At 49.7% G+C, this 25,544-nt stretch overlaps 10 protein-coding genes across 10 annotated transcripts; 6 read left to right on the top strand and 4 right to left on the bottom strand.

Annotated features, from left to right (window-relative positions):
• Window positions 1–1,546: 1,546 nt before the first annotated feature.
• N7506_002700 (uncharacterized protein) lies at window positions 1,547–3,505 on the top strand (the record flags this gene model as incomplete). Its single annotated transcript, XM_056951995.1, has 2 exons — window positions 1,547–2,359; window positions 2,414–3,505. The coding sequence occupies 2 exons, from the start codon at window positions 1,547–1,549 to the stop codon at window positions 3,503–3,505; spliced, it is 1,905 nt and encodes a 634-aa protein (XP_056815146.1).
• A 456-nt stretch (window positions 3,506–3,961) lies between these two features.
• Window positions 3,962–4,969, top strand: N7506_002699 (uncharacterized protein; the record flags this gene model as incomplete). Its single annotated transcript, XM_056951994.1, has 2 exons — window positions 3,962–4,359; window positions 4,414–4,969. The coding sequence occupies 2 exons, from the start codon at window positions 3,962–3,964 to the stop codon at window positions 4,967–4,969; spliced, it is 954 nt and encodes a 317-aa protein (XP_056815145.1).
• Window positions 4,970–5,024: 55 nt separating this feature from the next.
• N7506_002698 (RNA helicase SLH1) lies at window positions 5,025–11,042 on the bottom strand (the record flags this gene model as incomplete). Its single annotated transcript, XM_056951993.1, has 1 exon — window positions 5,025–11,042. The coding sequence occupies one exon, from the start codon at window positions 11,040–11,042 to the stop codon at window positions 5,025–5,027; it is 6,018 nt and encodes a 2,005-aa protein (XP_056815144.1).
• A 375-nt stretch (window positions 11,043–11,417) lies between these two features.
• N7506_002697 (palmitoyltransferase YKT6) lies at window positions 11,418–12,301 on the top strand (the record flags this gene model as incomplete). Its single annotated transcript, XM_056951992.1, has 6 exons — window positions 11,418–11,438; window positions 11,500–11,558; window positions 11,615–11,638; window positions 11,702–12,071; window positions 12,120–12,212; window positions 12,266–12,301. The coding sequence occupies 6 exons, from the start codon at window positions 11,418–11,420 to the stop codon at window positions 12,299–12,301; spliced, it is 603 nt and encodes a 200-aa protein (XP_056815143.1).
• Window positions 12,302–14,952: 2,651 nt separating this feature from the next.
• On the top strand, window positions 14,953–16,464 carry N7506_002696 (FAD-dependent oxidoreductase; the record flags this gene model as incomplete). The annotated part of the gene is made up of 3 exons (XM_056951991.1): window positions 14,953–15,578; window positions 15,628–16,316; window positions 16,370–16,464. The coding sequence occupies 3 exons, from the start codon at window positions 14,953–14,955 to the stop codon at window positions 16,462–16,464; spliced, it is 1,410 nt and encodes a 469-aa protein (XP_056815142.1).
• Window positions 16,465–17,571: 1,107 nt separating this feature from the next.
• Window positions 17,572–19,424, top strand: N7506_002695 (Amino acid/polyamine transporter I; the record flags this gene model as incomplete). The annotated part of the gene is made up of 4 exons (XM_056951990.1): window positions 17,572–17,725; window positions 17,796–17,994; window positions 18,066–18,247; window positions 18,304–19,424. The coding sequence occupies 4 exons, from the start codon at window positions 17,572–17,574 to the stop codon at window positions 19,422–19,424; spliced, it is 1,656 nt and encodes a 551-aa protein (XP_056815141.1).
• Window positions 19,425–19,577: 153 nt separating this feature from the next.
• On the bottom strand, window positions 19,578–20,797 carry N7506_002694 (zinc-binding alcohol dehydrogenase family protein; the record flags this gene model as incomplete). The annotated part of the gene is made up of 3 exons (XM_056951989.1): window positions 19,578–20,157; window positions 20,210–20,468; window positions 20,521–20,797. The coding sequence occupies 3 exons, from the start codon at window positions 20,795–20,797 to the stop codon at window positions 19,578–19,580; spliced, it is 1,116 nt and encodes a 371-aa protein (XP_056815140.1).
• A 618-nt stretch (window positions 20,798–21,415) lies between these two features.
• On the top strand, window positions 21,416–21,871 carry N7506_002693 (cupin domain-containing protein; the record flags this gene model as incomplete). The annotated part of the gene is made up of 2 exons (XM_056951988.1): window positions 21,416–21,441; window positions 21,499–21,871. The coding sequence occupies 2 exons, from the start codon at window positions 21,416–21,418 to the stop codon at window positions 21,869–21,871; spliced, it is 399 nt and encodes a 132-aa protein (XP_056815139.1).
• Window positions 21,872–22,084: 213 nt separating this feature from the next.
• N7506_002692 (putative C6 transcription factor) lies at window positions 22,085–23,959 on the bottom strand (the record flags this gene model as incomplete). Its single annotated transcript, XM_056951987.1, has 4 exons — window positions 22,085–22,667; window positions 22,718–23,007; window positions 23,059–23,144; window positions 23,197–23,959. The coding sequence occupies 4 exons, from the start codon at window positions 23,957–23,959 to the stop codon at window positions 22,085–22,087; spliced, it is 1,722 nt and encodes a 573-aa protein (XP_056815138.1).
• Window positions 23,960–24,350: 391 nt separating this feature from the next.
• N7506_002691 (uncharacterized protein) lies at window positions 24,351–25,346 on the bottom strand (the record flags this gene model as incomplete). The annotated part of the gene is made up of 1 exon (XM_056951986.1): window positions 24,351–25,346. One exon carries the CDS (start codon window positions 25,344–25,346, stop codon window positions 24,351–24,353), a length of 996 nt encoding a protein of 331 aa, XP_056815137.1.
• Between the last annotated feature and the right edge of the window lie 198 nt (window positions 25,347–25,544).

Below are 25,544 nucleotides of genomic sequence, written 5' to 3'. Positions count from 1 at the left end.
TTAAAAGACGCTGCGGAAGGTCAGAGAAAGAGCGGATGTGAGTGTCACGAGCGAAAGTACCTGAAAGTTGGAATATACAAGAAGAACAGGAGCTTGTGGGAGAGAGAGAGGAAGTAGTGGGGGGTTCTGTTGTGGCGGTCGGGAGAGGACCCCGCCATATGACGATCCAACCGTTTCTTTTCGTGCCTCACTAGAGATGTTGTATTTAGTACCTATTGAAGTATAATGGTGCTGTTTTCAATAGTAGAATTGACTGATATTATTGACTTAGGGGCTTGAGGTTTGAGGTATAGGACATTCGTCAATACCCCAATACTCCAAACACACCCTGCTGTGGGAGGCCTGTTACTTAAGGAGTATACAGAGCAATCAGTAATCACTAACTAGAAGTACAAAAATCCAAGCAAGGGGAGATATGTATGTCATACATCAAACATCCCAGGCACCGTCGATCTTCGATATGTACGGAGGATTTCCTGGTCACGTTTAGAGTACTTAAGCCCTGGAGGCCATAACCTCCCCCAAGGGTTCAAAAAGTTCTTGAACACTTCCAAGATTGTCCAGACATACTTCGTACCACTGGGAGATTTGGCTGACCGCTAGTTGAATTCTCCTTTCTGATTTATTCCACTCCGCTGCCACTACTTGGCTACTAACACCCGACTAACCGACTAGTCCAGCAAGTGCCCCGAATAAGCCCTAGAGGTCGGATGTCTCGATCAACTACTCCGTACCGTCTCACAGTCTCACGGTATTGGACGGGATGTCGATCTTCAGAATGAAACGCGCAAAATCTAGACGCATTCCAGTGTCAGAAGTTGACCTTGGCGTGGCCGATCCATAGCCGTGCACCAGGAATATCTGAAGCCCACAGGGTGAAGGGTATCAGAGATCCAAACTTTGTCTCAAAAAATTTCCCGGATGAAACACGCCTCCTGCATAGCTTCAGCCAGTGCGGAGCCCTCGTTGGCTTCCCAACGTGGTAGCGAGCTAATCAACTCGCGACCGCACCACCTCATTCGCCCCGAGGCAAATAAGCATCTCACTCAGCTTCCGATGCTAGCGCTGAGACCCCCTTTTGCTTTTCTGTCAACCGCCTTTTTTTTTCGATGTTCGCGTGTCTGACCTCCCGTTGGTGCCCCCATGTCAGCCCGCGACAATTCAGCCCCGGGCTAGACGGCGTTTGGACGCACGAAGCACCGTTGGGGGAGAATCAAGGTCTAACTTGAATGCATGCACTGCGTCTGATTCGATTAATTTGACCCTGTGTCTCATCTACAGACCTCCGTGGATGAGATTGACTCCACTCATGAGACTCTGACCTTGCCACTTAATTCTTTCATTAATATACCAATATACCCAAATTCCATCGTGAATTTCCTTCTCCTCTTTCGATTCTGTTTGGGACTGAGGCCTTCTGGAAGGGCATTTTTCTTCTTTCAGGATCCGGAATCGCCTATTAATATATACCCTGCTTCGATTTGTGCTCTCTTCGCGACACTTACACATACTGGCTGGCTTCCACTATAGTAAGATGACCAGAGGAATGACGACCGTGATGTCTCACACCCAGCCCACTGAGACCATCTCGTTTCCCGTCTTGACCTATACCGATGCCCTACCCCGGAGTGACCTTCAGGCGCTAGAGCCTTCACAGCGCCAAGAGCTCGCATGCCAGTGGGATTTTCGCCAACCTTCCCCGGGAGATGGATGGTTTAGAAGACCGCCGCCGGGCGAGGGGACCACATTCGACTTTCGGATTACCGCACCGCCAGACGAGGCTATCCGCACCCATGCCCGCACCCCGGCGGAGCAACATATGATCGGAATTGCACTGGGAAGTCCTGGATTGCTCAAGCAAAAGGAGGATCTGCCACCTCCCAGATTTGATACGTCGATTTTCACCGAGAACGGACAGGGCTTGACCCACAAACCAAGCAAATGGAAGAAGATCGGGGGATTGTTCAAGGCCAAAAATGCCTTGACCTCGTCCCCGGAGGAGATGCACTCGGGTGAATCCAAGCCACCACACGAGTACAGACAGTTCGAGAAGCCACGGAAGACCAAAGAAAGGAAGAACTCCACGGAGGAGTGGCCGACATTGGAGATAGACCCTCCACAAAGCCGAGTCCAACAAAATCCCAAGAGGGGTCGCAAGTTCTCGCTCAGTGGGAACAAAGCACCAAAGACTCAACCAGAGCCAACTAATCCAGGACCTTTGCTGAACATCAACATCCCGGATGTGCAAATGGAGCGATACAGCGTCATGTTCAGTGATGTTGTTAATAAGAACCAAAGACCCTCACTGCTGGCCAGAAGGGCCAAGACTCTGGACAATCTTCAAGTACCCGACGCAAATGTATGTCTTGTGTGGTCTTCTCCCAAATGACTTTCCATGCTGACCCATAGATAGGGCTTTCTCAAGGCCCCAGCGCCACCCCCGATGCCCCAACGTCGGGCAACATCGCCAGCGCAATCAAGTTTCACTCTGTTCCCAACATCCCAGCCCTCAAAAGCAGCCCAGGTGCTCGGAACACATAATTTCTCTCGCGGCCCGAGTCCACTAATGCGTGCAAACACCCTTCCCATCGAGAGCCCATCCAAGCAGCAGCCTCATCACGGCTCAAGCAAGAACAGTCTATCGTCTTTCGAGTCGCCCGTAATCCCCAGGCTCTTTTCTGCAGCCTCCAGCACTCCAAGGTCCTCCAGCAGTCACAGCTACGACAAGCCGCTTCCTGCCATCAGACCCGACCCGCAGCCAAGCCAGTTGCAGAAGAGCACCCACCCGCCGAGGAACGTTCAATCACCACAGCAGATTCGGTTGCAGCAAAGCACCCAATATCAGAAACCACTGCCAGCCAAGCAGAGCTCCCAGCCACGACCGGCGCCGCAACCCAGAAAGGATTCTCTGCCCAAGGCCACCGAGAAACTCCACCTCCATGCATCATCCCAGAAGACGTCGACGCAAATCCGCATCGACCAATGGCTCGAGCAACAAAAGGACGAACCGATTCCCGAAGCGATCCCGCGTCCGCGTCTCAGAGTTGAAACAGAACACCGACCGGCCCCACCTGCCAAAGACATCCTCTCTAGCACATCTCTCAGTCCACTACCAACCCTCAACCCAACCCAGGCGAAGATCGACCGTATCATGTCCCCATTATCAGCCTCAACGGGACCCCGATCTGGGATTTCGCCATCCGACTCCACACGCATGCCATTCGTTGATGCGGTCGAGATTTTCGAAGAACCCGAAGAGCAAGAGCCGGAAGCTGAACCCGAGACTGAGGTTCGTGCGATTCCCCGAGTTGAGGTCTCGGTCGCCCGGTCTGTATCCGTTGCGCGGGGCAAACGACAGATGATTGTTCCCATCGGTGGTAGAGCTGATCAGCTTGATGACGAGGAACGCATTGTGCAGCGGCGAGCTTTGACGCCGCAGATTACCGATGCTCATCGAGGACATCGGCCTGGTGTTTCACAGGAGCTGAGGATAGAGTGTCTGTGACATCTATCTACCATTCTTTTATTCATTTCATCTCACCCTCCTTATCCTCCTTTTTATATTGTTGCACATTTGATTTTGATTCCCCATCGCCACCTCTTGGCCTTTATCTATTCAATTCTTGCTGATTCGGTTCTTCCAACGTTCAATATACTTTAATTCATAGTCATGGTTCAAATGCAACTTATTCCCCTCGCATGGACTTACTCGATGTGGAAAGAGTAGATTTTTGAAAGGGCGCGTCTCAAAGACCCAAACACCAAATGCAAGCCAATCGAAATGAAACTCTCAGCTGCAATAAAAGCGGATTCGATATAAACTCAATTCGAAGTATGCAAAATCCCTCTTGGCAGCTTCCAAAGTTATGACTCACGTCAAAATTGCACCCGATCCCGACCTCGGGAGGACATCAGCTTTTAAATACCAATTCTCTGGACTAAAAACCGAAATTCTCACAAGATGGATCAGAAATTAGATTCGGCCTATACACAGGCGCAATTGACCAAATACCTCAGCTACATCGCCCTTCCAAGCAAATACGAGACCGCACCCGAATCGTTCCCCAAAACAGAAGAAGCCCTGAAAGACCTCTTTCGTTGTCAAATCACTCGATTTCCATACGACAATTTAACATGTCATTACTCCTCGACTCAGCTGGCCGAGATCGAACCCAAGCAAATCTACACCAAGCTCATGGGATGTGACGCAACAGCCCCATCATGCCGAGGAGGCTACTGTCTCGAAGTGAGCATATTCTTCCACCATATTCTACGGGGTCTTGGATTCTCAGTGTACATGACCGGCGTACGTAACCGGCTGCGCAAAGATGGGATACCGCAAGGAGAGTATTTTGGATGGTGAGTAGAAGCTCGAGCCGTTTACATTTGATAAGTCCGCGGCTAACAGAGTAGGACTCACATCGTCAACATTGTCCGACTGCCGAATAGGCAAGAGTTTCATGTAGATGCGGCGTTTGGTGGCGACGGTCCTACCAGTCCCCTACCTCTAGTTTCGGGAAAGATCACGCAGAATCTGGGTGCTCAGGAAGTTCGACTGGTATATGATATCATGCCGAAGCAAACGAGACCAGAGCAGAAAGTTTGGATATATCAGTATCGAAACGGGGTGGAGAAGCCGTGGAATTCGTTCTATGCGTTTGCGGAATTGGAGTTCTTCCAGGAGGATTTCGAGGTGATTAATCGGTTCACGAGTTGGGACGCGGTGCAGAAGAAGAGTTTCATTCTGGTGAAGTTTATTCGCAATGGGGAGACAGATGGGCTGCCGTTGTTAGAGGGGGAGGTGGAGCAGAAGGGGGAGGGTGTGTTTGTTGTTGGAAAGATTATGATGGTGAATGATGAGATCAAGTTGAATATGGGTGGAAGAACGAGGGTGATCGATTCATACACGACAGATGAGGGGAGGTTTGCGGCATTGAAGAAGTGGTTCTCGATTAGTTCCTGCTACTAGGAGGCTCTATTTACATTGATCTTGATAACCACTGTCCAGGATCCAGATTGGGATCTTATGCCTTCTGAGGAACGCTGGACTCGGCCACGGTCTGGGTCTCGATGCCGGTTCCCAAATCCACTTCCACATTGGTGATAGACCATGCCATTCCAACGTAAGAGTCACTGATGATCCTGATGTTCACCCGGGCCGTACCGGCAGTGTTCACGGATGACGACTCAGCCAGAATTCCTTCGGGGAATTTGACCGATGAACGAACAGACAGCTGGTCACCCTTGTCACTAGACCCTCCGCGACTAGAGCCGGCAGTGTTACCCTTGCTGTTGCCATTGCGCCTAGCCACTGATGGCCACGAGACACGCTTGAGACCCAAAAGTTCACCGTCCGCGCCATTGGGCAATGCACTGCAGATGATCAAAAAGAAGCCCTCAGTTTGGGGCTTAGGGAAACGAGGAGCGTAGATCCTGAACTCGGGGTTTGTGGGCTGGTTGCGCCGTGTCAAGGACACGGTCACACCCTTGGCAGAAACAGTTGCGACAGAGACAGAAAGCTGAGGCAGCTGGGAAGAAGCGCGGGTAAAGTTGAACGGTAGCGAGAGCCTCTTGACCAGAGCAGCAACAGCACCAGTGGATTGCGAGGAGAGTGATACAAGAGTACCAGGCAGACCACTGGGTGGCTTCTCGGTTGGCACACCCGGTAGGATAGACAGAGGGTGATCCTCGGGCCAGCGCGCAGATTTGATACATTGAAGCAGCGTCATCAGCATTTGGCAGGCAGCCAGGTAGCCGAGCTCAGCCATGACATCGATGGATGCCTGGATAATACGGATTCCTTGATCAAGGACAGAGGTCTGATCTCCTACATAATCAGTAATAGGTAGATCGATGCGCGACATGTACGCCTGTAGCAGAAGGAAGGCCTTGGTGTGTGGGTCCCACAGCGGCAGATCGCCCATGCAATCAATGGAAAGGGGCAAGTTCTGTGCCAGTTCGGCATTAATGAGGTCCTCATTGTGTCGGACAGGAAGTTCGTCAAATTCGGTGGCAGAGCACATCCAGCTCAGCACATCCTGGAAGGTCGGGTCGCGCTTAGCGTGGGACACGAGGTACCTAATCGTCTTGTGAGACAGGTAGTAATAACTCATGATCTTGCCGAAGGGAGTGGGATCCACCTCTCCGGTCGCAGAGTCGACAAGAACACAAGAAGACTCCGCCAAGTCATTGAGAGACTTTCCAACCAAGTCGACCATAAAGTCCTGAGCTATAGTTTGAGCTGCCATGGTGTTTTGTTCCTCGGCAGAGATCTCCAAGCCATAGTACGACGGGTTCTTGTGCAGTCGGCGGAAGAAGAATGTCCAAGTCAAGTAATCCAGCGCATCCTGTTGCGTACCGATGGTTCCAGCAGAAACTTCAGCGCCAAGATGGTTGTCCAGAACCTTGTGCAAAGTCGACTCGACTGGGAAACCAGTGTGGAGGAAGTGCTTGTAGAAAGCCTTCTTAGAGTCCTGAGTGAAAATACGAGCGATACCAGATGTATCGAATTGTGGACGACCGGCACGGCCGAGCATTTGAAGAACATCGGTCAAGTCCATGTCGCGATAACCCTCGATCTTGGCATCGAAGAACTGGGTTCCCTTGACCACCACAAGATGAGCTGGAAGGTTAACACCCCACGCGAGGGTACTCGTAGCAACAAGAATTTGAATTTTGTTGTTGGCAAAGAGTTCCTCTGCAAGTTGGCGATCGGATTCGACCAAACCAGCATGATGGAGACCGATACCGAAGTTGAGAGCTTCCCTCAATGCATCATCCTTGACGCGAGCAAGGTTGAGCTCCAGGTCCTCCTCGGACATACGTACGAACCGACGAGGGTTGTCTTCCATACCACAATAATTGATCAAATCCTTGGCAGTAAGACGGGTCTGTCGACGAGAGGCGACGAAGACAATAACCGGTTTCTCCGGAGAATGATTTTTAATGGCGAGGAAGGTTGGACGGTTCATCGACTGCATAAGAGGACAGAAACCGCGCTGCTCAGGGAACCCATCGATGAAGATCTCGAGGGGAACCGGACGGACCGAATGCCGGAAGTTGTACAGACCTTCCTTGACACCAAGCCAATTGGCCAAATCGGAAGCATTGGCACAAGCAGTGGACATGCCCATCAAACGGACAGATCCCTTGGACTGAGAAGCGATATAGTTCATTCGAGAGACAATGATCTCCAAAATGGGACCACGATCACCGCCGAGCAAGTGAATCTCGTCAATTATCACCAGGCTGACTTTTCTGACATAGTCACGGGTTTGCCAACTACGCGAGATACCATCCCATTTCTCAGGGGTAGTGATAATGATATCCGCATCTCGAATAGTGCGCGTGTCAGGTGTGTTATCACCAGTCAACTCGACAAGCTTCAGACCCATTTGCTGAGTGAGGCGTTTGCGCCAATCCTGGACACGCTCGCGCACCAGAGCCTTCATCGGAGCAATGTAGACAACCTTGGAGCCAGGTCTCTCGCGGAAAGCCCACCACATTGCCAGCTCAGCGGCAACGGTCTTACCACTACCAGTGGGGGATCCCAAGAGCACATTGGCAGGCGTGTGGTAAAGTAGATGGAAAATCTGAGTTTGCATAGGGTTGAAGAACTGGAAGCGCTGTCCATACACCTCTTCTAGGATCGGGTTTTTGAGAGCCGAGATCGGCAACGGTTGTAGGTTGAGAAGGTCTGTGTAGACGCTTTCGGTGTCTGGACGGATCAGATGCTGGAAAGAGACGGGACTAACAGTCTCAGCGCCCAACCAACGATCCGAGATCACACGAATGTAGATCTGACTAGGGAGAGGATCAGACAGCGGAATGGTGAAGTTGAGCTCGTGGTCGTTGTAGAGCTTCTTGCGGCTCAGAATGAAGTACTCATGGTGGTAGATCTCAGATGTCTCGGAATTCTCGACCCAAACCCAGAATGATTCAGATGTGCCATGGTGACGATCATTCCAAGTGAACTCCGGGTAGATCGATAAGCGAATGCGAAGAACATCGCGATTAAGCGGGGCGATCTCGGTCTCAACGCTGAGAGTTGGGAAGTTGTCCAGGAGCTTGGAGAGTGTGTTGCCCATGCGGTGGTTGTGCACAAGCTGGCCAATCTCTGCAGGTTCCATTTCCCTCATAGATTCGATGGAAGTACTTGGAAGCTTTTCATCGAGGTTTTTCAGAACCGGCTGCGGTAGATCAAATTGGCGGAATGGGTGATCGAAGGGCCAGATTTGTTTCTCAATTGACTTGCATAGAGACAGTAGAACTTGGCATTGATAGCCCCAGCGGCGGTTCAAGGCAATCATGAAGAGAGCTCGACAAATACGCGCGGAGTTCTGCGCGACATACCCCATGTCTGATGCCAAGGCAAAGTCCTCGATTCTGGCACGCGAGATATAGGACTGGAGCAGAAGATTGGTCTTGGCATGCGCTGTATCGTTTCCTCCAGCAACCTCGGTCTGAGCGACCTCATCGCGGAGCCGCTGTAACTCTTTAGACTCGCTGTCCCGGGACTGTATGTTGTCGAATTCTCCACTCATACTGATCATCTTCAACACATCTGCCTCGCCGGATCGCGGACGCATCATGTCATTGAAGATCTCAACACTGGTCTGTAAAACGTAGTACTGACTGGCAATGCGACCGACGTCTTTGGCCTTGAGATCTTCCGTCTTGTCATTGAAAATGATCATCTGGCTCTTCTGCAAAACACGGGCAGCTTGTATGATCAATTGCCGGCGTCTCTGGACCAACATGGGGTCATCCCGCAATTCAGCGAACTCAATTCCATAGTTTCTCGGCTCGCGCTTCATGCGCACAAAGAGATACGAATAGCCCAGCCACTGCACGGCCTCTGGGACCGAAGTCACTGTTCCAAGTGCAATTTCAGCATTCAGGTTGTCAACAAGCCTGGCAGAGAAACGCGACTCAATGGGCTGCTGCGCAGTGACAGCGGAGAGATAATGGTTCAGCTTGTCATGAGTGGTGCAGATGAATCCAATACCAGTGTCTTGGAATTGTGGACGACCCGCACGACCGAAAATTTGCATCACATCGAGAATGCTCAAGTCAATGAATTTTCCCTCCTGTGGGTTGTATAGCTGAGTACCTTTGATGACAACAGCTGCCGCGGGAAGGTTGACACCCCACGCCAAGGTGGCAGTGCAGCAAAGAACGTTGATCAGGCCTTCTGAAAACATTCGCTCCATCAAGTTGCGATCGCTGCGAGCCATTCCAGCATGATGCGTACCAAATCCGCCCGCGAAGAGCTCTCGTAGTTCTTTAGCGCGTGCATGTTTCATGTCGCGAAGACCCGAGGTATAGTCTTCATGCTCATGGGAGCTGAACAGATTGTCACAACCATCCTCAGCGGCCATTTGCATCAGCATTCTAGCTGTCATGACGGTATCCTTCCTTGAGTGAACGAACACCATGACCTGGTGGCCCCTTTCCCTCATGGCGCGAACCTTTTCAAACGTGACAGTATCGATATTTTCACGAGACTGCTTGGAGCCAGGCTTTCCTTTAACACCAATGAAATGTTGCTCTAGAGGTACTGGTCGGAAAGACTGGTCGAAAAAGAACATGCCAGCCATTTTGTTGACTTTCAAAAAATCGGCCACATCAATATAGTTGGGCAGTGTGGCAGAAAGACCAACGATACGAATCAAGGATTGAGTGCTTTCAACCTGACGCTGGGTACGTGCGACCAACGATTCGATAACTGCACCTCGCTCGTCGTGCAGCATGTGGACTTCATCAATGATGAGGAGGCGGACCTTCTGGACAAGCTCTGTGTCTCCTGTGCTTTTCCGCGTCACGACATCCCATTTCTCAGGGGTAGTCACGATAATCTGGGTGTCGACAATCTCACGCTTGGTCAATTGCATATCACCTGTGAGTTCGCGGACCTTGATTCCCAGCCAGGCCAACCGCTTTCCTAATTTATCGGTCACCTCGGCTGCCAGGGCTTTCATGGGCGCAACATAGACAATTTTGAAATCGTCTACCTGAACGGTAAATTCGGTTGCATCAGGTACCTCCAGCGGGTTGGGGGACGTGTTCTTTCCTATGGCGTTGAGAACAGTCAACATGGCCGCGTCAGTCTTACCGGCACCAGTGGGTGCGCAGATAAGCATGTTTTCGCTGGTCTTGTACGCTACATCATAAAGCAAACTCTGCATACGGTTGAGAGTTTTGTAGCCCTTGAAAGTACCTTGACAAAGACCATCCATTTCAGAGATTTGTACTAGCCTTTGACCTGTTCCCAAGGTCCCAACCTTTGCGGCCGGAATCTCGAACTCGGTGTAGTGCGTTTCTTCAATCTGCGTGCTGCCAACAGGCAATCCGTATTTCTTGCCGTTCGCAGAAAGTGTATGTCCACCCGAGCTTCGCTTGAACACATGTGGGTAGGAGGGTTCCGTGCGGTTCTGTGCCGGCATCAACATAGCATTTTTATGTTCAAAGTCGCGCAGCTGAAGTGCATGCTCCCTTTCCGCTCGAGTATGCAGACGACCGGCCATAAGTCCGTCCGTTTGGTTTTCCAAACGCTGACCCTTGTCAGACAGTACCTCCTCTCTGTGTGCGATCAGATCGATAACTAGATCGAGGTCATCGAAACCAACAATCTCAGCTAAGGACATTTGAAGCTCTTCGTCGTTGCTGTCGGCGGCAAGGGTGGCGATGAGCTGCTGAGCAAGTTCCGAAGCGCTCATACTCGAGTTACGGATAGCAATGTCCTGGCACTTGTTCTCCAACCATGATCGATTGTATGATGATTCCGAGGTGGGGTGAAATCCATCGAATCCATCGAGCTCGTCTAAATCGTCTGAGGTCTCGTCGTCCGAGCTGATGATATCCCAGACATCATCAACTGTTCCGGGGGATGAATAATCATCGTCAATGTCCAACTCAAGGTCACTTCCGTAGCCGATCGGTTCTTGGTTGATCTCTTGCGGGAGCTTGAGATCGGCGATGGCCTGGCGCATGGCCGCCAGTTGCGACAGCCACTGTGACTCGGTCGCTGCAATGGTATCCATATTGCAGACACAGTGATCAAGTGGAAGCAGCTCGATGGGAAACAAAACAGAACGAGAAGATTTGAAGGGCCGAAAGTAGTCATAGGGCAGTCCCGCGGGGCTCGGCCGGTCGCATGACAAGAGCGGTGAAAGCGTTTATGCGGAGCGCATCATCGTTATCAGCAACACCAGGACCCTGTTAAGTCTAGAGCTAACTTGTCGCTGTCATTCACCACTTCGGTTCGTCCTTTATCAGACTTCCTGCAATAATACAACTCTCTTACTCATCAACTCCAGTGTTATTTAGACTCCTACTTCCAGTGCCTCAGCGCCCCACCTACGACAGCTACTTGCCTCCTTTCTTGTCTAGACCAGGGTCAAGACCACGCAGCCACAATGAAGATTTTGTACATGGGCGTATGTTCTCCTTCTTGGCACTAGTTCAAGTGATATTTGGATCTCTGACTGATATTCGAAGGTTTTCCGGAACGACACCCAGCCAGCTCTCCAGCTATGCGGGGAAAAGGATCTCGGCAGGTATGTGTTGTTGCAAACCTAGCGATCAAACAGACAATGTGGCTAACACCTCATAGCTTTTCACGTTTCACTCGTCAGAAGTACGTTCCCTAGCTCCGCGTCCACATCCATGTATAGGTCATTAATCACCCGACGCCCAATAGCTATGATGAGTTCTTGATGCTCTTCACCCGTACAGTCGCCGAGAAGACAAAGGCTGGCCAACGACAGGATATTGAGGAGAAGGCCTACACATTCCATGCTTATGGCCGAACTGAGGGTGTTGCTGGTGTGATCGTTACCGACGGCGACTACCCTGCTCTGGTGGCTCATCAGCTCCTGGGCAAGATCGTGGATGAGTTCTTGGCCAAGCACCCGCGCACTTCGTTCTCTGATCCCTCGCTGCGTGAGAATGCGTGCCCTTTGCCGCAACTCAAGGACTACATTGTCAAATACCAAGACCCCAGCCAGGCCGACAGCATTATGAAGATCCAACAAGAGCTCGACGAGACAAAGATTGTTCTGCACAAGACGGTATGTTGCCACCGCACAGATATCATTCCGGATTCTAACAAGATCCAGATCGAGAGTGTTTTGGAGCGTGGTGAGAAGATCGACTCCCTGGTACAGAAGAGTGATGGACTGTCCGCTCAGAGCAAGATGTTCTATACTCAGGTATGCACATCGAAAAGAAACCCATATTTCCATGCTAACACTGTGACATACAGGCCAAGAAGCAGAACTCTTGCTGCATTTTGATGTAAACAGCATCTATACCACATGTTTGATTCGATTATGACCCCCTTTTTTGAACTTGATTTGATCCTTACAACCGGATGCGTCAACTATGCATTTCATGTAGCTGCTCTCATGTCTCTTTTCAGCCTTCTTCACGAATTTGGCCTATCAAAATCGATATGTTATGATTATGTTGACCAAACTCGACTTTTTAGAGGATCATATACATTATTCAATACGGATGGATCTCCTAATGTGTCATAGAATTGATCTGTATAACCTCTTTGATGCCCAGGTGAAAGTGGTGAGATCACGTCTGCAGGCAGGCGAACGCCACTAATCAGGTGGGGCCCGATGGAGCTTGCCCAGCTGGACTTAAAGGCCGGGGCCCCCGGGGCCGTTCCTGTGGATTACGTTATGGCCCAGAGGCCCCGGGCCCGCAACCTAGCAAGCCAATCCTCCCTATCATTTCTCTACCTCTTAACATTCTTCCGATCGTGTTCTAAAGGCATTGAAAGGATCGAATTGAAAGAAGCAATCTTTCAAGCTCAATGGTCAATGTACCCGGCAGAAGCAAGGGATGCTCTGAATGTCGTCAGAGAAAACAGAAGGTTCAATCCCCATAGAATCTGACCTCAATACACCGCTGCGGTTAGCTCACTGAATGAATTTCTACAGTGCGACGGAGTGTTCCCAGAGTGCCAGCAATGCATCAAGCGAGGACTGCGTTGCTCCGGTCCCCGAAAATCGGCGATCTTTGTGCATGCTCTGCCAGCGCCACCGAAGCACTCTGCCATAGAACAACAAGCCGCGAAGTCGCAGCATGGCCCTGCCCAAAGTCGGGCTCAGATTGTTTCTGCTCATTTCGCTCGTTCACCTTTGGTTTATCAACAACCTGACAGAGCCGACATATTCGACTGCCTCTTTGTGTCACATTTCATCGAGTCGTTTGGTTTCAAATCCGCGGCTTCGATCAACCAACCGCCAACATGGCTCGATGAATTGGGCGTAATTATCGCCTCTCCGGGTATTGATTTAGTCAAGCACTCGATACGGGCTGCATCAATGTATTTCTACGGCAGTTTGGCACGCGATGCTTCCATTCAGGCCGAGGCTTGTAAATGGTACTCAACATCTCTCCGGGGCTTACGATGTCTGCTTTCTCAAAAAAATCCAAATCTCACAGATCGCGTAATATGTGCCACTGTGATGCTAACGCATTTTGAGAATCTTGTGGGCACACATAGGGGCTGGCTGCAGCACGTGCAAGCTGCAGCGAAAATGCTCGAAATGTCTGGCCCACGAAATTGTGTCGACGGGTTCCTACATCAAATCTTTCGTCATCTTAGGCTTTTGGCTGTAAGTCTTCCGAGGTCATAAAAATCCACTCAGGGTTTCAACCCAAGCTTATACCTGAACCCGCGCAGTTTGCTGGAGCAATGATCAAGAGTGAACAGCATGTCTTTGCTTCCCGGGCTTGGAAAACAATTCCGTTTGAGATACATCCTAAGACTGCGTTTGATCATTTTGTTGATATCCTATTTTCGATCTTGCCGTGTTTATCAATGGCAGAAAGGCTAACGCAAAGTAGTGCTGGAGAATCCGATGACCTTGTCACAGAGCTGAGCAAAATGATTTCAGAGTTGTTGTCCCAACTTCATGCGTGGTGGGCACAATGCATGTCGATACCCGGTCCACTTGAAGCAAACGCGGCCGAATGGTGCAACACCAGTAAAATACCCGCCAAAGACCAGTATCATGAGCCCAGTCACTTTCATATGATCCCCCACTTGGACATGCCTACTGCAGCTCTGGGATCCTTATATGATGCAGCAAATATTGTGGTACTACAACTGCTGCATCTCGTGTCTCCCCATGCATATCTATACGAGGAGCGGATCCAGAGACACGTCGAATCAATACTGTCCGCGAAAGAATATATCGCAGCAATTCCAGGTCCTGCCTCTGGGCGGGGGTTGCTGATGCTCGATTTTCCACTGCAGATTTTGGATACATGGAGCGGCCAACTCAAGGCAACAACCAAGGACAGCTCGCAGACAGGAAATCCGCCCTGGGACCACGGCTCTGTGGATTCTCCACCTGAGCTTTTTGGTCATGTTGCATTTGCAATCTTTAATTCGTCTTCCACGGCTTAGCCTACCAATCATAAATCCTCGATGGTGGCTTTCTTCCGTTACCAATTGAAACGTGAGATTAAGCTGATAAATACATAATGACTGCTGTTTCTAACCAACTATCATCTCGAGGTCGTCTTTTTGGCCGCGCGTGAGCGCGGCACTGAGGCTTGTCGTGCACACATCACCGCAAGGTGAGAATTGAAAAGCGCTCGAGGTAAAAGATAATCTCAGACACCAGCCAGAATCAAAGGCTTTCTGTGGTTGGTGTGCGCAGGCGAGAGTTCTGAAATGCCTTCCCAGTTTGGGAACCTCCCAGGTCTGGAACCCGTAGACTTTGAAAGGTATGGGTACAATTATAGATCGTTGATTGGTGAGTCTGACATTGCTAGTCCAGATCAGGCTAGCTTTGCGGAGACCCACTGTTGGCCTAACCTTAAAAGCGCAGTGTGAAGGTATTTGGTCGTGAGGTTTGCGCTCAATATCCTCATTTTATCGCATTCATTTGACATCCATGAATATTGGCTTCGATAAATCATATCATGAAGATTGCTATTATTGGTGGTGGCATCGCTGGGTGTGCTGTATATTTGGAGCTACAAAAGCATCTACCGAAGCCCCATGAAGTTAAACAGCACGAAATTGTCATATATGAGCCATATGACATGGACATTGATACCACCGCTGAGAGGAGATCAGCAGATATCACACATTCCTCAACACTTCTCGTTGGTGGGGGACTCGGCGTTGCCCCCAATGGACTGAGAGTGCTGAGGCGCCTGGATGAAGGGTTACTGAAGGATGTCGTGCGAGGAGGATACGTGACAGCTACTTCCAACATGAAGAACAAAGACTCCTGGCCACTTCTCTCTATGAGTAGCTCATGTGCGGAAGGTGTCACCCAAGACGGGCGAAGTCTACATATGGTTGCCACCAGTCGCCACGCATTTTGGCGAGCATTATGTACACGCATCCCGCCGCACGACATCATCAACAAGAGAATTTCCCGAGTTTTCGCCAACCCCAATGGAAGGAACTTTGTGGAATTTGCGGATGGGAGCCCCTCTGTGGAAGCTGACTTGGTTATTGGCGCGGACGGCGTTAAGAGTACGGTAAAGAAGGCGCTCTTCCCTGATGATGAAGGGGATTCTTACCCACCCCACTACGAGTGAGTCAACAATTTTGAGAATTTTTCACATCTCTAAGATTGAACATAGGGGTCTTGTGGGGGTCGGCGGGTTCGTTCCCTCGGCGGAAATCCAAGGTCTCGTTGAACCAGGGTCCATGAATTTCATATTTGGAGGCAATGGTTTCTTCGGTTATTTCTTTTCTGAAAGTGCAAAGTCTGCCCCGAACCGTGACTCGCCATACCATGTATCCGAGCCTGGCGAGTCGCTGGCTTGGTGGTCGACATACGAGGTCGAAGAGTGTCCGGATCGTCAAACCCTCGACATGGTCGACGTGACTCGACAGCTGCGCGAAAGACACGCCGATTGGACGGAACCTGTTGTCCAAAAGATCATCGGATCTCTTCATGTTGAAAACATGTACCCTACCTGGACTGCTCCCACTCTTCCAACGTGGGAAAGGGATGGGGTTGTGCTTATTGGAGATGCAGCACATGCGCTCCCTCCCACCTCTGGACAGGGCTCTTCGCAGGCATTGGAGGATGCCGAGGCGCTTGCTCTATTCCTGGCACAATCCATGCACGGTATTTGTGGCAATGGAAGTAAAGTCGCTGCCGGTACCCAGAAACAAGCTATCATCGCAGCTACAAGATCCTATATGGCCATCCGTCAACCACGAGTCAGGGAGATCTTGGATTTTGCCAGAAAGACCCAGAACAACAAGCGCCAAATGGGACGAATCAAGGAGTACTCAATGTACGCTTTTATGAAAGTGATTGGTGAGTACTGTGCTTCATAAATTTGTTATTTCAGCTAATGCCTGGTATTACAGGATTGTTTCCAAACTTAATGGCCAATCCGATCCGCAAGGTCAATGAATACGATGTCGCGGAGCATGTCGCCCAATACATTACCACTGGGCATTGAGCACAGTTTCTTCCCTTACCTCAATTGTAATGTATTTAAAAACACGTTCTTCTTTTCTGATCATCTTCTGCTCCATATCAATTCTGACCGAGGCAAAATGGAGTCCATCCAACTACAATGCACCTGCAGTGTTACGGTTCCAGGTCATGTCCCCGGTAATTGTAGAGGCGGAAGCAAGGAGTCGAATATGCCTTCCCAAATTGACACTCAACCCTTTCAATTCCTTCGGCTATTTCAACTCTAGTAATGTGACGGTGAGGGAACGTGGGACAACGTTGACTGTCGATTCATTGGAGGACCAGGATGTACGCGTGTTGAGCTTCGGGGGAAACAATCAGACTTCTTCGCGCTCTAGCACTGGGCACCTGGGAATCAGTGGCTGATAAGAGAGCATCGTGCTATCTTTGCACGATCCCATCATTTTTTACCTCCGAATCAAAGCGTGAAAAGCACGGAAATTCACCGAGCATCGCCTCATCCTTAAGAATGTGGCGGCAATCTTTTCCCGGTTACGCGCAACTGGGTCACCGGTCCTCTCGCTCACCGGCCCAGGCCTTGAATAAAGCCGCATGCAGGTGAAATGCGTTTGTGTGTGGTTTGCAAATTGGACCATCTCGATAGCCCCTTGAGTATTGGAACCCCGCTCTTGTGGCCCACTTAAGCCTCGAGGCGTACAGGGATCCTTATCTAACCCCAACTTATTGCCCAGGTGTCAAACAGATTCCCGCAGTGTACAAGTTCTAACAAAATATCGAGGTTGATACCAGCCGTAGCTTATCTCATCGGCAACTGGGGAACGGCGCCGAGTGGCGTTTCAGCTAAGCTCCAACAATAAATACCCCTGACCTAACATCTTAATTGGCTACGATACCAACCTTGGAAAATCCGAAGCATACCGGAGTCTTATCTTCTCCTTGCTGTCTATTCGCATGAGCTTTGCCACGGGACTTTTGACATGGGCCGCCAAACTTGCATATGCGCCAATTCACCTCGCCGTCATGGCGTCGTGGGGGAAATGTATATATATTCCCGTCCCTATCCTTGAGATACCTACCGTGATATACTAGTCAAGCACCTCCAGGGCTAGATATCATAATCATCACCACGATGGACTTGGATGTTGAGAAAAAAGCCGTTTCGGCCGTGGAGCCCGCTGAAAGTGTCCCCTCCAGTCACGATGATTTCACTGTCGGGGAGATCAGCGAGCACAATCCACTGAAGCGAAACTTGAAAAATCGCCACATGCAGATGATCGCGGTTGGTACGTGTACCCGTGAACTCCTACTTCTCTCTATTCTATTCAACGTACCTTTGACTAACATCAACCACAGGTGGAGCCATTGGAGCTGGTCTCTTTGTTGGCACAGGGTCTGCTCTCCGAGACGGCGGACCCGGCTCTTTGTTGATCTGCTATCTAATCGTCGGATTCATGTTGCTTTTGACCGTCCAGGCATTGGGCGAGATGGCAGTTCTCTATCCTGTCAACGGCGCGTTCTTCACCTATTGTGTGCGATTCATCAGTCCAGCATGGTTAGTGACCTCGTTTCGCTCAACCGTTGACTGCATGGCAATTTCTAATCGTCTATCTTTTTACACAATAGGGGCTTTGCTGTCGGTTGGGACTATGCTATCTCCTGGCTTATAATGCTTCCATTCGAGCTTACGGCTGCAAGTATGACGATCAAATACTGGAGAGATGACTTGGATGCTGGTATATGGATCGCCGTGTTTCTGGTTGTCTTGGTCGCAATTCAATTCTTCGGCGTTAAAGGATACGGAGAAGGTATGCAAAGCAGTGGAACCCGTCGTTGAGACAAACTTATTGATCATACATCATAGTTGAATTCGTTCTTGGTTTGATCAAAGTCGCAGCCGTCATTGGTTTCATCATACTTGCAGTCGTGATTGACGTGGGTGGTGCTCCTCACGGTGGATACATCGGCGCGAAATACTGGCACAACCCGGGCGCGTTTACCGATTTCAAGGGATTCTGCTCCGTCTTTGTGACCGTCGCATTCGCCTTTGGTGGCACAGAGATGGCTGGTCTTGCCGCAGCAGAGGCTGCAAATCCGGCAAAATCGATCCCCAAAGCAACAAAACAAGTTTTCTGGCGCATCATGATCTTTTATGTCCTGGGAACCTTCATGGTGGGATTGATTGTTCCATACAACGCAGAGTGGCTTCTCGGAGCTTCTGGTGCTAACACAAAGGCATCCCCCTTCGTTGTTTCTATCAAAAATGCCGGAATCTCCGGGCTCCCTTCTGTCATGAACGCCATCATCACAATTTCCGTCATCAGCGTTGCAAATTCTGCGACTTATGGATCTAGTCGCACCATTCAGGCACTAGCCGCGAGAGGAATGGCTCCAAAGTTCATGGCCTACATTGACAAGCAAGGTCGACCCCTTTACTGTATATTCATGCAAATTGCCTTTGGCTTCTTGGCCTTCATCAATGAAGCACCATCTGGAAGCACTATATTTGACTGGCTCCTGGCCTTGTCGGGTATCGGTGACTTCTTCGTCTGGGGCAGTATATGTCTGGCCCACATTCGATTTAGGTCTGCCTGGGCACACAATGGGCACACCGTCAAGGAGCTCGCATTTGCCGCTCCATTGGGTGTCATTGGCAGCTACATTGGTCTCGGACTTAACGTTTTGTGTCTTATTGCTGAGTTTTACGTTGCGGTAGCACCGAAAGATGTAGAGAACTTTTTCCAGAGCTATCTAGCCGCACCGGTGATTATAGCACTGTTTCTGGGCTGGCTGGTGTATACCAAGTGGAGCAAAGATCCCAATCTTGATCGTGGGGGTTGGTTTGTTCCAATTGAGAAGATGGACGTCTTGATGCACATCCGAGACGGTGCTTTGGATATCGATCTTCCAGCAAAGGTCGAATATCCCACGTGGGGATCTTGGTTCAAGGCTGCCCCGATCCGGATATTGCGGTCTATCTTTTGAGACTGACCTTGCTCCAACCGCTATTCCTTATTATCGCTGTGCGGACTTGATTCACCAATTTTGAATAACTTTCGTATTAGAATATAGATTCTTGAAGAAAACATCTCATATTAGGTATATATCTCTAGGACTTTTCTGTTTCCCAACTTCACTTCAGATAGGATACACAAGTTTCTTCCCATGGACCTTTCCTGCTCTTACAAGAGAAATACCATCCAAAATTGTATGTAGTCCTCCTAGTTGGACCTCTTGGGGCATGAAAATCAGTTTCTCGCTGGCCAAAATAGGCTCAAACTCCCGGTAAAAAGTGACCATGAAAGCTTTGTCTTCAACAGAGGGTTGCCAAGTGCCATTTATGGCTGGATGGTCCATGGGGGTAGTGAAACGCTTCCCGAAGCACGTGTACACAAACTTCCATTTGTTTTGGATTTTTGCGGAGGATGGTAATGTGCTCGGTCTGGGGAACTCCTTTGATAGTGGCATTAAAGGCGCATACACGTACTCGGGCTGGTACGCATGGTCTTTGGGTGGTGTGAAACACTTGCTGCAGAAGTCTGCGGTGCTCTCCTTTCCAATGCAATCAAGAATTGCGTAGAGGCCACTGTCCTGAACACAATCTACCACTTGCTGGACGGCATTAGGTTGCTTGTAGTCGACGACCTCATCCGCACCTAGCGATCGCATCCAAGAGATACTCTGCTCAGAGCATGTCGTGATGACGTGTAGTCCGGATCTATTTCCTTGGTTAGAAGTCTGATTGAATGGGATGCATCTCTCAAACTCACAATTTGGCAAGCTGGATTGCGATGCTGCCAGTGGCAGTAGCCCCACCATAGATCAGAATCGTCTGATTTGCCGGAGTAGGATCTTTCGATGGCAGAGGAAGTTTCAAGGACTGGTACAGAGCTTGAGCCGATGTACTGATACCCATTCCAAGGGTAGAAGCAGCTTCGTACGAGACATGATCCGGGAGGCGTAGCACCAAATCCGAGTCTGCAATCAGGTATTCACGGAATGCCCCAATTGTATAATTTGCAGCGTGGCCTTGAAAAATATCAGTATTTCTCTCGGTAGGCATAGGATCAATCATGCTCACATCCATGGACAAATCCTGCAACCCGATCTCCAACAGCCCACTGAGATTTGACATTCTCTCCTATTTCCACAACCTCTCCGGCAAAGTCATAGCCAGCTCCTGCACCAGGTTTCCCGAAATGGTCGAGTGCCATCCAATCAGACGGATTAAGTGCGACCGCATGCACTTTAATTAACAGTTCATATGCATCCGGAGAAGGTATGGCCAAGCCATGCTCAACGTGTGCCTTTTTCGGGCCTTGCATAATTATCGCTGACTGGGTCTTGAGCTCGCCCATCTTGATTTGACAGATTTTCAGTAGACTTCGAATAGGTATGAATCTGTGAAAAAAGGAGAAAAACGTTGGAGCGAACAGAAGGCCAATAAGTATTCTACCCCTGAAGTGTGCAATACTCTAGGGTATCGCCAACTGGATAGCCGATCTGAAGTCCGAGAATGACGCCACCACTTAGCCTATGGCCACCACCATGAGGCTCTGCCATTTTCTGCACAAATTGACTTTGTGCCTACGATCAGAGATTGCAAGAATAAATAACAATAACAATAAAGATCAGTAACTAAATTCTCACTTCAGACTTCGGAACTTGAGCCTGCTGTGGGGTGTTGTCATTAACCCCCGCAGGGTTGATAGCCTATTGTTAGCCTATCCGCGTCTCGGATGCAGCTGGGTTGCCCCAACAATTGCGGGATGACGTCGGAAATTCTGTAGGCTATATGGAGTCCGAAGTTCCATAGTGATATGATTGAGTAATTAACATTGAATGCTGTGCCACGCCCGAGCCAATCTTCTATAAGACCTCCCGATCACCGCGGTTTCTGAAATTCCCACCATCACTGGAGAATCTCATTTTGTAAACAATTGCAAAGCAAAGACATACCCAAAATCAATTTCAATATGCAGGAACCAACCTATGACCCTAGGTAAGCCCAAGTCAAACTACATGCCCCGGCCCAACTCGAGTTAACCCAAAGCGTCAGCCGTCCGATGCCTTCGCTTTCGATTTCCTTCTCATACAAGTTGGTCGGCATCCCAAACAAGACTATGGTCAGCCTGCGAGTGGAATTCCCACCCAATGGCTCCACCCCGCCTCACCGCCATGGCGGCGCCAATGTTGGCGCGTATGTCGTGAAGGGAACTCTTCTCAACAAAATGAATGATGATCCCATGAAGGTCATTGAAGAGGGTGGGAGCTGGTTCGAGGCGCCGGGATGCCATCATCGCATTAGTGATAATGCCAGCAAGACCGAACCGGCTACCTTGATTGCTACTATGATCACCGATACCGACGCTTATGAGAGGGATGGAATGGGTGCTCTGATCCAGATTGACGAGGAATATTTGAAGCGCTAGATGATAAATGAGTTTAGTGTCCAATAGAAAATTTTGGAGCTCTCCAGGAATGATATACATGCATGAGAATAAATGTAGGGTAGTAAGCTGAACGGCCTTGGTTTGTTCCTGGAAAATATATTGTCTTTGACCATCATGTGTCAGGCTTCAGTACCATCATCTGTGAACAATATAAAAAGGCAATGGTGTGAGTTCTGAAATTCGTGAAACATATTATTCAACAACAAACTGTGAGTTCAGCTCGTTGAAGCTGGGTATGCCAGCGTCAAAAAGTGTACAAAAGTCAAATTCTGGATTTGAAAACACCTCAAAAGCAGGGATTTCGAGCGATGTTGCATGCGGAACCGGAACATCGACAGTACCTGGATTCACAGGCGGGTCTTTTGTAAGGGACAGGACTTCTCGGGCAATGATTCCGATTTCATGATAGGTTCGCTTGCCCAGGGTCCAGTGCTCGCTTAAACGTTTCAGGGTGCCCATAGTCAATCGAATCTTTTCACGGCTTCTGGATCGTTTTTCGCCTGAGTAAAGAAATCGACAAGCGCTCAGATGTGCAATGGTGACATTGGCAATCATGCAGATGATGAAAGGGGAGTGGTTCGTCATACTACTTGGAAGAGTCAGTAGCTCAACGATGCCGTCTATTGCTGTGGTGCACTTCAAGGTATGCAAATCACGCTCTTTTGTGTCGTTGCATTTGAGCCGGTCCGAGGGGGCTAATGGAGCACATCGAGAAACAGACTCAATGCCACTATGCGTCAATGCGGAGAGTGGTCGATGGATTTCAACCGCGTACCTAAAGATGTGTGAGAAAGTAGGGCGAAGAGAAATTGGGTCAGATCTCACGTATGCATTATGAACAGAGCTTTGAACATAACCTCATCGAAGGAGCCATCAGGTCGTATAAGGTCTCGCTTTGATGGGGAAAGCAAAGAGAACCACCCCTGTACGCTGGTATCAGAGCCGGCCGCCATTGCTTTGTAGAGTTGGTCATCTTCAGTGTTCCCGGGCGATAGCGCCCGGTCAATTCCAAGAGTCAAGCCAATAAGCTCAGCGTACGATGAAAATGTTGCTTCTTCTTCGCCGAGAAATTCTCGATTTTCGTAATCGTCCAATGACCTCGGAGGGGGTATGCTCTGCCGAACGTTAGATGGAATTGCTCAGACGGTCCCAAATCGTCCACTTACTTGTCTCTCATATTGCTCTTCCTCGCAAGGAAGATCAGTGGTTATTTCAACACCGCTCGTCCGGAATGGATATACGTGGGTAGAGCCTGCAAGAGAGTCAGCCATGTCCACGGTACACTCACATGTTGGGAGGCGTACCGGCAATATGGGCATCCGTTATGTATATGACCCACCAAGTTCGGCGCCAACTTTCCTCAACAACAGCATTGCCCTCCCCATAGGTCTTGGCAAATTGATTTTTATTCATCCCAAGGGTCACTGCCATCCGTATAACCTCATTTAGTAGCTCAACCCCGTATTCGGGTTCATTGCACCAATAGATAGCAATGGCATACAGCAACAGGGCTTGTACGTCGAACGGGTCTGGGCTCGCCTTGGTTCTGATTTGGGATATTGCATGATGTGCACTTTGACTCCATATTTCCGAAGATGAACCAGAGTTGTCAAAAATAGAGCCCACATAGCACATGACTTGGAGAAGATGTTGCACCCTTGGATCGGCTAGTCGAGTTTTCATAGCCGGACATGGTAATGTGCATGGGTGTGCCGCATGAAAGAAGCTGTAATAAAGTCTCAATAAATGAGAACTCAGATTTGGGGCCATCTCGATCTCTCCGCTGGTGGCGATAGAAGAACTGGAAGGAGTGGCTGAGACTTGGTGGTCCAGTGAGGACTCAACCGAGCTCTCATACACAACAGCGGGAGGAGGCTGGCTCGGCTTTTGCTTGGGATTACCACGCCTTCTGGATTCAGGATACACACATTGTTTGGCATCAGCGGCACATCGTGAGCAGGCGGGCTTTTGCCCGTCACAGCGAAGATGCTTATATCGACACTGTGCACACGAAAGAGAGTTTCGAGTGGCACGTTTAGCAGCCGTGCTGCGTTGCGTATCAGCCATGGCAAATTGGCAAATTGAAGCGAAAACAGAGTGACAGTGAGCAATGTAAAGGCTAAGTTTGGGGCTGTCAAACGGACCGATCCTAGGCGTGTGGAGATTAGTCATGGGCCGCCACCTCAGCATCGGGGCACGCAGCAGTTGGATGGAGTTGAGTGTTTTGGACCAAGAGACTTGTAAGGACTTCGGAACTTTTGAAGTACTTCAGATCTCTTGTGTTTTATCTTAGTAGACTGTGTCTCACTAAGTAGTCGATTCCCCTCATTTGCCAAGTGAGTGGCTGAATTGCACTCAACCTGGGAGAACTAGTCGTATTGTCACTTATATTTTTCCCGCCTCAGCGCGTACTACATTTTTCTTTTTCTTTTTCAATTTTCATTTCATTGCATCCAGTTCATATTAATACACTTTTCTTCAGCCACCGATGGGCTTCTTCATACACCCACTCGGCTTTCGTCTTTCGTTGCGATGACAGAGAGGGAGGTGGGTCGGCATGCGTGAAGCCGTGCGAACAACCCGTGGCGAGTGTCCATTTGTACTTCCCGCGCTCAAAGTCCTGCTCTGGATTGCTCCGTTCTTCGCTTTCTGCCAGTCGATGGATCAATTCCTGCGCTTCGAGGCGAAGCAGGTCCCATTGTGCGCCCACAACGTATATCCACGGCGGGAGATCCTCTTTCTTCGCGTAGTAGGGACTCAGCAAGGGATCGCGTCTGTTTTGACCCGGGGGCACGAATGCCCAATCGACCCACCACGAGGGCACTTCGAGTCCATCTTTGGGCCCATTGATATACGGCCGCGATTCCAATTTTTGGTTTGTCAAGAGGCCAAAATCAACAACGGGATAGTACACAATGGCGGCCTTGACGATCCCTTTGAGACCAGGCAGTTGACACGCCGACAAGACCAACTGACCGCCAGCGCTGAACCCACCCATTGACACGCGATTTCGGTCAATGGGCAAGCTTTCATCTGCTAGCACAGCAGTTGCAACAGCATGAATATCCGTGGTAGCAATGGGAAACGGATACCACGGTGCCTTGCGATAGTTCAAGCTCACGACGAGCATTCCCGTACGCTCCGCCCAGGATGAACAAAATGCATCGTCCGACCGCGCGTCGAGGATCGCGAAGCCTCCACCATGTATACTGAAATATAGAGGAAGACGCTTTCTGGTCTCATGACCTGGTGGGAAGAAGATTCGGCACCCAAGACGCGGTCGGCATGCATACTTTTTCACCAATGTTGGTCGAATTGCAGACGGAGGAGGATTGAACAATTCAATCAGAGGAAAAATTACGCTGGCCGCTAACTTGAACACCCAGAGGCAAGCGAAACAACCAAGACGATGGGCGAACGAGTATTTCGCTTTGAAAAGGGGGGGTGCAATCATGATTTCCCCTGATTTTATTGACAGATAACCAGAATGGTCCAAAGGGTATATGCATGAGGAAAGAGATCGCACTTTGACCGGAGAAAATTATGGGCACATGTTGAACTTGAGGACAGAACTCCAAGATCCAGCACAATGGCTCGTATGGGTAACTCAGATGGAGATGTTCTCCATCGTGTTCTAAAATTTACATCACGA

Source organism: Penicillium brevicompactum, assembly GCF_028827555.1.
Source record: "Penicillium brevicompactum strain IBT 35665 chromosome Unknown utg000001l_segment0_segment1, whole genome shotgun sequence".
NCBI classification, from domain to species: Eukaryota; Fungi; Ascomycota; class Eurotiomycetes; order Eurotiales; family Aspergillaceae; genus Penicillium; species Penicillium brevicompactum.
The sequence above is the reverse complement of the archived record's forward strand: the minus strand, read 5'-3'. Positions and strand labels throughout refer to the sequence as shown.